Genomic DNA, 13,814 nt, shown 5'->3' with positions numbered 1-13,814 from the left:
ATGTCGAGTCATCCAGTTTCCAATTTGACCGGCCAGATCAGTCTGAGTTTAATAACTATGCACCGAAGAGAGACAGAGCTAGAAATGGTGATTTAGGGTCCGTTTGGTTTAAAATTTATCATCACTCTATTTTCATTACTCAATTTTCATCACTCAAATCTCATCACTTAAAATACCTTCAATTTTCCAAACCCCCTGTTTGGCACTCATCACTCAGTATTGTCCTTACTTTTTGTTTCATAAAAAAAATAAAATAAAAAAAAAACTGAAAAGTCACGCGGCTGGGCTTTCTTTCAAAAAAAAAAATTCAAAAGTCAAACATTGCGACTGAACAGTGATGAACAGTAAGAGAGTTGTGAGTTTAATTACAAAATTGCCATTGAAAATTGAGTTTTAAAAACTAAAAACACCTAAAATGTGTTTTCAGTTTTCATAACTCATCACTCAAAAATTAGAGAATTGAGTGATGAAAACAAGGAGTGAAAACTAAGCCAAACAAAAAAAACTGGTGTGGGTCCCATGTGTTTTAATAACTCAATTATGAGTTTTGGATCATATCACTCAAAACACCCCTAAACCAAACAGCCCCTTAGATTCTTAGAAAATAAGAAAATTAAAAAATTATTTTTTATTTATTGAAAATTAAATAAAAATGATTTAATAAAAAAATTGAGCAATAAAGCAAACTTGGCATCATTTTAAATGACTTTAACAAAAACATTTTAATGGAATGGACAAAAGGATTCACTTGGCAACATATGTAAACTTAGTGGGTCAAAGTGACAAAAAGGAAACTTAAGGACCAAATTGAAAATTGCTCAGACTTCAAGTGTGAAATTTATATTTTTGCCAAAAATAAATAAATAAATAAAAGATAGATTAGGTTATACCTGATTAAGTATCTCGTAGTTTCTGGTAGTTTATTTGCATAATATTTATTAAAGAAATATAGTTTTTGGTAGCATTTATGTTATAGTGTGACAAAAACTAAAAGCTAGTTTATTTTCAAAAAAGCTAGTTTATTTTCAAAAAAGCTTTTGATAAATTGACTCGTAATGAGCTTGCAAGAATAGCAATTGCTCAAGAAATTGAGAATATATTTTCTTTAAATCGTTTACAAGGAGAATTTTCAATTGCTATAAACCAATTTACAATATTTACATCTAGCACAATCTAGTCAATGCAATCAGCTGAAAATTTCTGATTGGTATGAAGGATACTTAAAACAAAGAGAACTTCACTACTTCAGTGAGGAAGAGGAAAAAGAATCTATGTTGACTGAAGTAAATCTCCCAATATTTTCAAACGAATTATAGGTTTAATTCATATCCAAACCATAAATGTTTCATAAAAACATCCTTCGGATTGTCCTTGCAGTGACACGGGAAATCAACCGTCCGGCCAAATCAGCTGGTAGACTAAATAACTGCTGTTGGGATTCTGGTGGCAGCTGCAAATATATAAATATATCTAAATATGATTTTGCCAAATACAAAGAATAGTCCCCACATCCAGAAAGCACATTACAAGGGGAAGAAGGAAATGCTTAAATGTGGTCTATGTATGTGTGCAACATACATGTGCGTACCCAAGATGTTCGTATATTTTGATGCATGCGCATGCTTGCTTCTTACCTCAGAAATAACAGATAGGATGGGAAGGATTTCTTGAACAGAAGCAAGTTGATTAAAAACTAATGATGCTTCCTCTGGGTACACGTTTTGACTATTGTATGGACTAACACCTCCAAGTCCCTACAAAATAGAAACAAATACATTAATTGTGAAAAAGGATTGAAAAGAATCTTCATTCCATTATCCTAATTATCAATTGGTCAACCTTCTGAGTAAATGGACAAGAATAAATTAAATGGTACGTTTACTTTTCAATGTGCTAGGATTGCAATCTATTTATTTAAGACAGCTTATTTACTGTATGCTCAAAAAACCTGCTTTTGAATGATGAAATGCAATATACATGCCTCTTTTGATTTCCAGCAAAATCAAATTATTTCCCATTTATATATCCAGCCTATGACTCTCTCTCACTCTCTATTCTTATTTATTTTTAATTTTTATGGATACATGATTCTCACCACCACCTTTCTAGCGAGACAGCACCTCACTTGGATTCTAAGGTTGTTCATATCTCAGATATCATGAATACTTTTGTTGTACGAATTATTTTAATATGTCATGCCATGTTAATTATAGATTTTGTGTGTTTTTTGTTCTTTGGATTTGCAAGTTACAAAAACACGTGTGTGTGTGTGTGTGTGTGTGTGTGATATGCAGGACAGGACAACCTTACAATCAAAGTGAGTCAGGGGCTGTCTTGCTAGAAGGGTGGTGAGAATCAAGTAGAGAGAATTTAGAAAGAGAAATAGAAGCATAGGCTGGATGTATAAAAGGGAAGTTATGAGAGAAATATGGCATCAGAAAGCTAAGAATTTTAGCAAGACGGTAGGAGAATAGAAAGAGAAGATCACATAGAAAAGGAGAAAAATGGAAGGGGAGAGAAGACATCAAGTCAAAAAGTGCACCTTTCAACTCTCTTCATCCTGTAAAAGACTAAAGGTCACATCCTTTTATAGCAGAAATTACGTGCTAAGGTGCTAATCACACATTTAAATGAAAACCAACTAGGACAACTGAGTACTAGGATACTTTAATGGACAGCAGCTACCAGCTAAGAGCAGCCATTTTTCTTCCCCTCAAAGTAATGTCATAGAGAAAGATTTTCATCCCCAACAACTTGCTTATTGCTTATAATTTACGTAAATCAAGGAAACTGTCATTAACAAAAAAATAAAATTCTTAGATGATACTTAGACTAACAAAAATCCTCAAAACAAGTACAAATCTAAATTTGATATAAAGTTTTCAACATAGGCTGCATTAAACAACTTAAGCAGATTTTGCTTGTTTCTTTATTTCCTTGTGTGATTAGTGGCCCTTGTACATAGCAAGCTTTGTCCAACCATGTATTGGCTTCTGCATCAATGTATGTGTGCATGTGCATGTGCATGTGCATGTCTGTATTGAACAATTTCCAACACTAGCAACAAAACTATGCATGATTTGGTTCAATGAAATTTATACATATTTGTGATAAATCTAGTCTTGATTCTCTCTCTCTCTCTCAACAATGATATAACTGCATTGCAATGTAGAAGACGCAAAAGTTCTTACTGTGTTGGTATTTTCAGTTGATTGATGTCCTGACACCAACAGCATAAGGCGGTGCAAGGTTCTCAAGTTAACTTTGTCCTCATCAGTCATTGATGAGAACGAAAAGAAAGAGATGAAAGGTATACTAGCAGTAGCGGTAGAAGTTATAGAATCCAGTGTTGCTATCCCAAGTGCATCCAAACCCTGTATTAATTGCAGAGACCATTTTAAAACACCAAAAAAACCCACAATTAAAAGATGGCACTGTAATTAAGAAGATATATGCTCAAAGTGATTGTAGTTAAGTACATGGTCAGCAGATGACTAATCAGTTCATGTGAGATACAAAGTGACCACGGAACATGTAAGATGCACAACAGAAACCATAATGGGCTCTGATATCAATTTTACTTCAGGATCTTAAGGAATTCAACAATACATCAGGGTTCTTGAAGAGGTTTTGATACAAACAAGGTTTGGCAACAAACTTGGTTGTAACTTAAGGCTACAATTCCATTCAATATCTTTTATTGAATGTGAATTTTGACAAATCTACCATTGAATTACTTTTCTTCTTATATCCTTTATACTCGCAAAATTTCCAGTAGATTAAAAATCAATAGCTAAGTCATCTATCAAATGTTTAAATTTCAAGTTTTTGTAATCTAAAATTATGCATAAAAAATAAGTTTATGGATCGAATAGTAAATAACATCTGATTGACACGAAATTTGACATGTGTGTTAAAAATATAAAAAACATGTAGTCCAACTATTAGATTTTCTAAATATGTAGTCATGTTAATTTTATTAGTGGAGTTGTAGCCTTTGGCTATAATCAAGTTTGTAACCAAACTTTGTCCTTTTGATACATAAGGGTTTAGGTAGGTTAAAAACAGTGAGTAGAACGAGAATAAAAAGGAAGATACACCATGGGCAATCACATTGCCTAGGTTTTCTTAAGCACTCACACTTAGGTAGGATAAGGCAATCACACCCTCAAAGCTTAAAACAAGCAGCTGGAATTTTATTAATATTATGTCACTATCTGTCCTTTATTGAATACATGGAGACTTTTTTGTAGGCTATTGCCAATACTCATCCTTTAAGGTTTATGACTCATCCTAGAAAGACTAGAATTCCTTATAACAAAGAGAAGTAATTAAGAACTTCTAAACCAAAGAGAAAAAATGACTCAGAACATTAAATAGGACTCTTGTTCCATAACAGCCCATTCCAGAAATTCAGGAAATTATCGAACTACCCCTATTTTTAGCAAAACAGAAACTTTATTGAAACCGAACCAATGACTTTTTAACCTAAAAGAAACTCTATACTAGGACTCAATAATAAAAAGAGTAACCTATAAAATGTGCGAAGAAGGCCCCACATCAAAACTAGACCACAATTTTTTGAATCTTCTGGAATTTAATCATGTTTTTCTCAAATGTTTTAATATTTGCATCAATTTACTGATATATATATATATATATATATATATAAAGCAGGAACTCATGTGCGAGAGCATGAGGTTCTACCATGTGCACATTCTTTGAGAATTAGAATTTGCTACAATTAGTAATTTCTATAGATAGAAATAACATGTATGAGTCTAAAGATCCTACCTTAGCAATTTCTTGAAGAAGTATATCCCTCACAAAGGCACCCTGAGAAATGTTCATCACTATTAGAAAAAAGAAAAAGAAAAAGATTGCAGTATTCGCATGTTTTCAGCTCAGCTCATATCAAAAGATTATTTCAAGAGTACAAGAAAATTTGAAATACCTTCTCAGTTAAAGTAAAAGAAAGGACTTGCTTAACAACCACCCTGGAATTAGTTTCCTCTGCTGGTTTTCTGACCAATGCCTTCTCTGTTCTGGCACGGAGGGACTGCCACAAGAGTTATTTGAGGCACTAACATAAATTAAGCCTAAAATATCAAAGTTGGAAAAGAATAATAAATTTTTTAGAATGTTTTGCACCTAGTGTGGCCCAGCACTGGTTAATGACCTGTTAGATTCATTAGGATACTAATTATCAAAATATTCCAACACCACTAGTATAGATGGGATGCATCTAACTCAGGCTGAATTTCATACCAATAATCTGTTCAACATTTTAAATCCTAGACCAAACCAGCTGACTGGACTGGTTGAAAAGAGCCACTACATTATATGATTGATCTGTTTGTACACCAAGCAGAAAACATTTTTAGCTCTGTGGGAACAATATTTTTTAGGTGATGTAACTAGAAAATCTATATTATCAATGCATATCCTAAGAAAGTACACATTTATTCACCTAAATGGATGCAAGCATCAGTTACCAAGACTGTTTCAGAATTGATAAAGAAAAAGTTCACTTTTACTCACTTATCTTCTAGTTTAGATTTTTGAGAACAGTCAGTGTGTAGGCATAGCTACAAAGTCAGTGGAAATATAACTCAAATGCATCTAGAACTTCATCATATCACAGTATTTGCATTAAAAGTACCACAAAAAGGTCATTCACTTTAATCATAAGACCAGAATGCGATTTGAGTAGAGAAAGTAATTGTTATTTAGTAAAAAGAAGAGAAAATCTAACCTCCATTAGCAGAGACTCTAGACGATCAATTCTGAAAACACCCTCCTAAGAAGAAGCAATTTAGGGATCAAGACTATGGTTGACAACGTATGTATAGTGTCTTTTTGCTTGGAGATTAAGTGCACATACTACAGCATCAATAGCTTCAATGTAATGGGTACCATAATTGAATGAATGCATGACAAATAGGAAAAAAATGTCAGTTTTAACCTCATAAAGAAGATTTTGCAAAGAAGACTTCAGCTGTGGCGAGCTATCAGTTAGTACTTTTCTAGCAATCCACGGGTATGTACTACCCAAAACTTTGTAATCTGGGTTAAAGCTAATTGCAATTCCCTCCAATACAGCAAGACTGAGAGACAAATAGAAATAAAAGACTTCAAGTAGAATAATGACAGTAATCTCGACAACATTGATCCAACCAATTTTACTCAACAACTCCAATATGAGATCCATATAAAATAACACAAACAGAATCAAGTATGACACAGAAGTTAAAAAGAGGTCTATTGATCTCTTCCAAGAGAAGATGACTACCTTCGAATTACAAGAGAAAAATATGAGGGTATTTGGAATTTGAACTTATACCTGCAAAAGAGATTAAAAAGACAAAATGGAAAAGATCATTTGACTAATTTCACGAAGACAGAGATAACAGCATAGCTTGAGAATGAACCAACGAAGATTCAATTTGGCAATTGATCCTTCCAATCTTCATGGGTATAACCAATACAATGCATTTGCATAATTCCCATTCTTTTGTACATGATTGAGTTGTTACATCCTGGCAGGAAGGCAACATGTGCTGCCTAAAGAATCTTCTCTATAACCTGTCTTAAAGGTAAGAACCATTCATTTTTTACAGAGTAGTCATCCATTTAAGAGTTGGTGTGAGAGAGAATAAAATTTAATGACAACAAAGGCAGTCCAATATATATCTGCTCATCCATGCTGAAATATGATTGTCATACTGTGGTTATTGTGACATGAGAAAAGTGTAGTAATTAAAGGCTTCACAAGCATTATGGCACCAAGTCCTTCATATCCACAGACTGCACTAAGTTTTCCCTTGTTAATTAATACTTTTTTCACTTAATATTTTCATTTTTCTATAAAAATAGAAAGAAAATTGTTGAACATATCAAACAGATGATAAAAAAGCTCCAGATCATTAAACATTCGGCACTGTTCATATTGACAAGAAAGATTAGCAATGTCAAATAAAATTTTTGTAAAGTTGATGTACATCTTGCAGAGGGATGAAAGTAATTAGACAGAACCTTACATGGTTGTTCCCAAATTCCCTAGAAGATCTCCAAAGCTAATATTTCGTACTCCTTTAGCAACAGCATCCTGGAATACACCTACATATAAAAAATGCAGGTGACACCAAAACAAATTAGTATGATCCTCCAGAGGAAGAAGTCAAGTACCATAAATTCCTAAAATGCAGCTACCGGGACAGCTAAATTCATGTACACAAATAGAGAAAACCTGTTAAAGCCTTTGTAACAGCTTCCTTGTCTGCAGTTGGTGGAAGAAGCCTGTAGAGTTTGAGAGTAAACCAGTCTTCTAAATACCAATATCAATGAGAATAATCTCCAATAGAAAGAGAGATAATCATGATACCCAAGAGTGACGAAGTCTTTAGCCAACGCATCAAAATCACGGTTCACAAGGTGGAGACAGGCTTCAATAAATCCATCTCGAAGTTCTTGTTTAAATTCACCCATCATACCAAAATCTGGTGGAAAAATATATCACAAGTTAACCCTTTTTTTTTGGTACAAATGGTAAAAGTTAATTCTACATATTATATGTCATCTATCAATGCATACCCAGATTAAGTATAAACTTAACATATTGCAGGCAGAAATATATGGTTACATAGACAGACGCATCCAATGAATATTCAGCGAAGAGGCCAAAAAGAGATGCAATATGGATAGGCTATAACCATCATCACCAATGAATGAATTCAAACTCAATAATTCTCATAGATTGCACTTCATTGTCCTAGAATTTGTGTCAACATTATAATTAAAGATTTTGCATGGCTTTTAGAGACACACAGTTGTTCTGAATATAAATTGATTCTGTTTGCCTCTTCCTTGGAGAAAGAAGATCAAACAATTCCCAATCATGGGCCTAGTGGATCTCTATTTGATACAGGTAGGAGAAGAACCCAACATGATATTCTTAAAAAATTAAGAGAAATCATAACCAAGTCAAGGTGATACAGATGAACCCCAATTCTTGTGCCAAAGATCTTGCTGAAAGAAAAATTTGGTGCTATCATATAACTTTGTATCAGCTAAGTTCACAAATTGGAGATAAGTGGACTCGAACCCTTAACATTGATCACAAGGTAAACCACTGCCTCTCAGGGCCCCCAACTAATTTGCAATCAGTTTTGAAGTCTTAGCCATATACATGGTTACATAGACATATACATCCAATGAATATTCAGCCAAGAAGCCAGAAAGAGACGTCCATTAGATTAGAGACCCAACAAATTAGGGTTTCAACCTCTCAATATTCAACTCAAGCCCTTCAATTCCTTTCCCTCCAAACGTACCACATCGGGCATAATGGAACTATATTTCAGACCCAAGTAGTAAAAGTAGTAGGACTAGGACAACATCGCTAACTTGAAGAAATCCTCTCATTGCGTTTGGCATCACCAACTTAAAACCAAAAACCATATGATATTCTCCCTCACAACAATGCAACATCAAGTGACCAACTTGCTCCTCATATTGCTTGTACATCACACATTGATTAACTGTGAACATATCTCTTTTCATGAGGTTGTAATGCCAACCTTGGAGGAGCCTTATCCCTCCATGCTCATTTCCAAGGGAAGGTGGATTAAACTTCATCTTAATGCATCATGATAAGAGTGAACACTGAAACACCTGTTTTTGCTAACAAACCATTTTTTGGCGAGGTATCCATTTCAAACACTTGTTGCACATGGGGGGTACCACCCCAATAATCCTGCCTGAATGTTAGATACGTATCCAGAAAGAAATAATTATATGGTCTGGACGCATCCTGAACACAGCAGAGCAAAAAAAAAAAGAACGTCTCACACCTGGCAAGCACACCACCATCAATCTTAAGTCAATGCCATCTTCAAAAAAAAATCTGTCTCTCTCTCACGGTTTAACTCAAGGCCATCAATTTTCAAAGCACCACAGCCATAGATCAGCAACCAGCGAGTTGCATTGCCCCATCCAGCCGTTGACTGTTGAAAAATCACGCCAGTAATTCTCTCCCCCACACTATGGATTTCACTCAAACTTTCAAGTTACTCGTGAGTCGTGACTTATGACCTGCCTGACTGGTGAGCTGGTAGCTAGCCTCACACTCAAACTAGAGAGGCATAGACCCAAGAGAGTGGAAATAGTAGAGATGGAGAGAGGTTGAAGCCGGATAGTAGATACTAGTGAGAGAAAAACCATTTTTAGGATGATTATGCAAAATTGCTATATGATGTACATAACATAGTCTTAAAAATGCAAAACAGCAGGGAAGGAGGAACATGCCCATACAAATGGTCCAACCATTCACCTAAAAACAGATCATGTAACAAACAAATCAAATTTTTAGGAAGAAAATTAAGCCAACAGCTCAATTGACACAGATACAACAAGAACCCCTCAAATACCTTCAAATTCATGTCTATTGTCTATGCCCACATTATCCCAAATGCACAAAGCAACATACAAAAATATTATGGTTGTAACTTGGTTATGACATGCTAGTTTCAATTTGGAATTAAAGGATATAAAAAGAGTCAAATGGATCAAATGTTAAGTAGAAAAGACACTTGGTGTAAAGGAAATAGAAAGCGAGTCAATAATTAATTATGCTATAAATATATTGCCTAATATTATTGGCTAATGTATTCAAAGTTGCAACACATACCCAAATATGCTAGTTTACCATCATATGTACGGAGAAGGTTTCCAGGGTGTGGATCTGCGTGATAGAACCCATATTCCAGAAGTTGATTGAATGAGCAATAGACTCCAACCTATTCAGCACCAAGAAAAAGACATCTCATTTGCCTACAAAAACTAAATTAAAATAAAGGCTACATAGATTGATTTTTTTAATAACTACATCATTGCAATTAGTTTAAAAAATGACCTCAACCAAGTAAAGATCCTGCACTTCTGACAACTTTTTCCCCTACAATAGCCATGAAAAGAGAAAACATTAGCAAAGAATTTGTGAGTAGATAAATAAGGGTTCAATAGGAGCACATTTAAGAAAGAATGGTTTCTACCACCCCGTGAATGATATTTGAAGGAACACTTGGGGCATAGGTCGCCATAATATTTTTAATGGAAACCTTGAAATTATCACTCAAGGATATCATGTTACTTTATCACTGTTTATTTTTTCTGATGAAATACAAGGGTAATTTTGGGTACAGTAAAATGTTGATTTATATTTGCACAAGCTAGGGGTGACCAGCTTCAAATGATCTCTATTTTTTATCCTTTTTTCCCCCCCTTTTAGAATACAAGGTAGGATCATATAAAAAAATGGCCTACAGGTGATACTTCTCTTGCAAAATCTAGGTATACAGCATTTAAGATATTAGATGTTTGACTTATTTTGGAACAGATGTGCTTATGTAATAAAAAGCCCACGAGGATGTTTTATGATAACCAGGCATGAATGTATAAAGTAACCCAGTACTCCATGAGCAAATCAAACACATTGAGGCTTGATTGTCATATTGGGCACTATGTGGTTATCAAGAAACAATTCGCTGCACAATATGCTATGTTGTGAGGTCAGTTGGGAGATATTTTTTATTAAGGCCTCAAGAGGAATGTTGGGGAAATAACACCTTGGGGAGCCACCATCTGAGTAGTTAATATAATATACAGAGACACCACTTGACCCAAAAGACTTAAGCCTATGAATTTGGGTCCAACTATGTTATATTAACCACTCATGCTTCTTATTCTTATTTAATGTGAGACTTCACTCGCACGTGTATTCCCATAAAGGAATCATTTTCAATTTTGTATAATAAGCTAGGCATGATGAACACCTATGTTCCAGCTTATCTGGGAGTGTCCAAAGAGATGTATTAAGGAGAACAATTTTGTACAATTAGTGATATATGCAGAGGAAAGCCACCCACTCTAACACTATCTTTACTTACAGTGAAATTCCATAATGACTATAAAACCAAAACTAAGAGCACTCACATCAGTGGGTGTATAATAGAAAAATGTGTAAAATTTACACATTTTTGCCTAAAAATGATCCACATCAGTGAGTATATTTGTGTAATTTACAAGTTTGCTACAATATTCTTTCTTTACGTATCCCAAGGATAAAGGAAGAGAGAGGATGATGGTTGTTGTGTGTGAAGAAAGAGAAACAATCACAAAAATCGACAAAATTTAATATTTTAATGAAATGTAGTATAACATAGATAATCTGTTACGAGGTGTTTTGAAAAGTGAGTATGCAAAATAGAAAAAGTAGGTTCTTATGCTAAAATAGACAAATTTTGTACAAGCTAATGCAAATGCTCTAAGGATGTATCTTTATCCACTTAAGACTAGGGAAACTTGTAGACTCCCCATAAGAAGGTTAGCAAACCCCTTATATATGTATGTATATTCCAAGGATCCAAGTGGTGTGGGTTCAGATTGTTTCAGGTGGACGGCAAAAAGTAATGGTAAGTTGTGGTCCGTGCTCTTAATGAATTTTTAAGAGGTGCTAATGTCAGGAAATTTCCACAGAAGATTATTTGCTGCTCTAAAATTCCAAGGAAAGTCGCTTTCTTTGGGTGGGCAGAAACTATGGCAAAGATTTTGACTGAGTATAATCTCATTACAAGAGGTATCCCTTTGGTTGACTAGTGTTGTATATGCAAATGTTACTGTTAGGGTGGATCATTTGTTATTTCTTTGTAAAGTCACCCACAAGCTATGGACTTTTGTTTCTTTCTAGATTTAGAGTTCATTAATTGATACCTAAGAGGGTTATTAATCTTATCAAAACTCATAAGAAAAAAAAAAAATATATATATATATATATATATAAAGGAAGTTATTGATCTATTCTTTGGTTGGAGATGTTGGTTTGACAAATATAGTTCTTTTGTTTAAAATGTAGCCCTCTTTGCTTGATGTGGACTATTTGGAGGGAGAGGAATAGCTGTACTTTCAATGGTGTGGACCACTCTGCAATTGAGCTTAAGTCGGTATATTGAACATCAATGTTTGAGTGGTCCACATCTTTGGTATAACTAAAGTGAATTCGCTGGTATATTTTGTTGATGTCATCTGTTTCCGTTTGTAATATATGTAATTTTGTAGGAGATTCTTGCTATCCTGTTGTACATGAGATATCTCCACTATTGTAAAGTTGTTTTATTACGTGTACAAGCATGCACACGCATGCACATGCACGCTTATATCTGAAGAAGGTGGAATTTAATTATTTTCAAGGTAAATGATATGGCCTCATGATCACCACATGAATACAATAATTAACTTTACAGGAAATTGGCAGTTAGGATTTTTTAGTGAGTACATATAATTAGGTACATATAATTATGATTTCCAAGAATTAGGTACATATAATATTATAGTGAGAACAAATGACAAAGATGAAATTAGCCATACCTCCACCCATTCCATAACAAGGACCTTACGAGTTGAGTGCTCCACAAACATTTTTGGGACCAGCACATCTGGTAGCCCGCCATACAACTGTCTGTTCAAGCATATATCATCATGAACCTAGCCAAAAGAGTGTACACACAAACACACATACACACACATATATACACTTAGGTGACTTAGCATATAATTACAATCAAAACATATACACACACACACATGTATATACACTTAAGTGACTTAGCACATAATTACAATCAAAACATACACACACACACACATGTGACTTAGCATATAATTACAATCAAAACATATAATATTAGGTAACAAATGAGAGTACAAGCAGAAAACAACTTTCCAAGCTGTAAATTGTATTATTGTGCTCTCTAGAGTTTGAAGAATTTTATCAAGCAACATTAATTAATCAGGAGGAATATCATCCTGACAAGTGATAGATCAACTATCTGATCTAGATGATTTACATTTCAAATTGATAGATTAACATGGCTGGAATCAGAAAGGAGGTGAACAGATGAAAAATAGCCAGATAAAGAAAAATAAAAACTAGGCTTAATTACAAATTACATCCTCTAAGTTTGACCTGTTTTCATTTCATACCTGAAGTTTCATTTATTTCAATTATTATATTGTTTTTAAATTAGTCCTTCTGTTTAGTTCTGTCCACATTGTGCCATTAAAGTCCCATAAATGAAGTCTGATCTCTCTCTCTCCCCCACTGCACCAATTCTTTGTCACCATTACCAGACCCAGCTCAACTCAAAAGCCCATCAGATTGACCAATCATGAACCGGCACAACTCTAGATCGACTCATACCATGACCAGTGGTACTCATCACGGCAACCTCAAGGCACTTGATGAAACCTACCAAACCCAACAGATCACCCAAAACGTTACTTCAGTTAGTTATCTAGACATTGTCGTTTGGCATTCTTCGCAACCCAACATGATTGATTTGTGTGAGGGATTACCTACAACACAATTGAATTAGCCCTAGATACAATTAACCATATCGTGAAATTCAAGAAAACAGTGTGGCCAAGCACTATCAAGGTTGGAAGCTTGATCCTACCATCACTATTCACTAATTGAAATAGTTGTTGGATACCTCTGTAAAATGAAATCTCTAATCTATATGAAATGTTAAATATGCCACCAAACTTACTTTGAAGAGATTGAATCCAAAATTAGATTGTAGACAGAAAAAAAATTAGATATGGAAACTTTTTATCATGAAATTTCAGTCAGAAGTAATACTCAGATCATGCTCCTACCTGAACCTGAGACCATTGTTTGCTTCTTTTATGTAATCCATCTCCTGCATTCAATGTGATTTACCTGTATTCAATTTGAAGCTCTAAGAATATTGCTCATG

At 34.3% G+C, this 13,814-nt stretch overlaps 1 protein-coding gene across 3 annotated transcripts in view; it reads right to left on the bottom strand.

Moving 5' to 3' along the window:
* Positions 1 to 1,076: 1,076 nt before the first annotated feature.
* Positions 1,077 to 13,814, bottom strand: part of LOC142615852 (putative aarF domain-containing protein kinase At1g71810, chloroplastic) — a 31,025-nt gene continuing 18,287 nt past the window's right edge. For all 3 annotated transcript variants that reach the window (XM_075788745.1, XM_075788756.1, XM_075788764.1), the window contains 15 exons: positions 13,714 to 13,757; positions 12,424 to 12,514; positions 9,914 to 9,955; positions 9,689 to 9,797; positions 7,385 to 7,499; positions 7,250 to 7,299; positions 7,041 to 7,119; positions 6,293 to 6,343; positions 5,966 to 6,107; positions 5,756 to 5,800; positions 4,955 to 5,059; positions 4,795 to 4,836; positions 3,192 to 3,374; positions 1,635 to 1,754; positions 1,077 to 1,450 (listed from right to left, as the gene is read on the bottom strand). In XM_075788745.1, the coding sequence (XP_075644860.1) occupies positions 1,346 to 1,450; positions 1,635 to 1,754; positions 3,192 to 3,374; positions 4,795 to 4,836; positions 4,955 to 5,059; positions 5,756 to 5,800; positions 5,966 to 6,107; positions 6,293 to 6,343; positions 7,041 to 7,119; positions 7,250 to 7,299; positions 7,385 to 7,499; positions 9,689 to 9,797; positions 9,914 to 9,955; positions 12,424 to 12,514; positions 13,714 to 13,757 (1,323 nt within the window). In that variant the 3' untranslated portion in view covers positions 1,077 to 1,345. The remainder of the gene's footprint in view (positions 1,451 to 1,634; positions 1,755 to 3,191; positions 3,375 to 4,794; positions 4,837 to 4,954; positions 5,060 to 5,755; positions 5,801 to 5,965; positions 6,108 to 6,292; positions 6,344 to 7,040; positions 7,120 to 7,249; positions 7,300 to 7,384; positions 7,500 to 9,688; positions 9,798 to 9,913; positions 9,956 to 12,423; positions 12,515 to 13,713; positions 13,758 to 13,814) is intronic.

Source organism: Castanea sativa, chromosome 1 (genome assembly GCF_040712315.1).
Source record: "Castanea sativa cultivar Marrone di Chiusa Pesio chromosome 1, ASM4071231v1".
NCBI lineage: Eukaryota > Viridiplantae > Streptophyta > Magnoliopsida > Fagales > Fagaceae > Castanea > Castanea sativa.
This window is presented reverse-complemented; position numbering and strand designations above follow the sequence as displayed.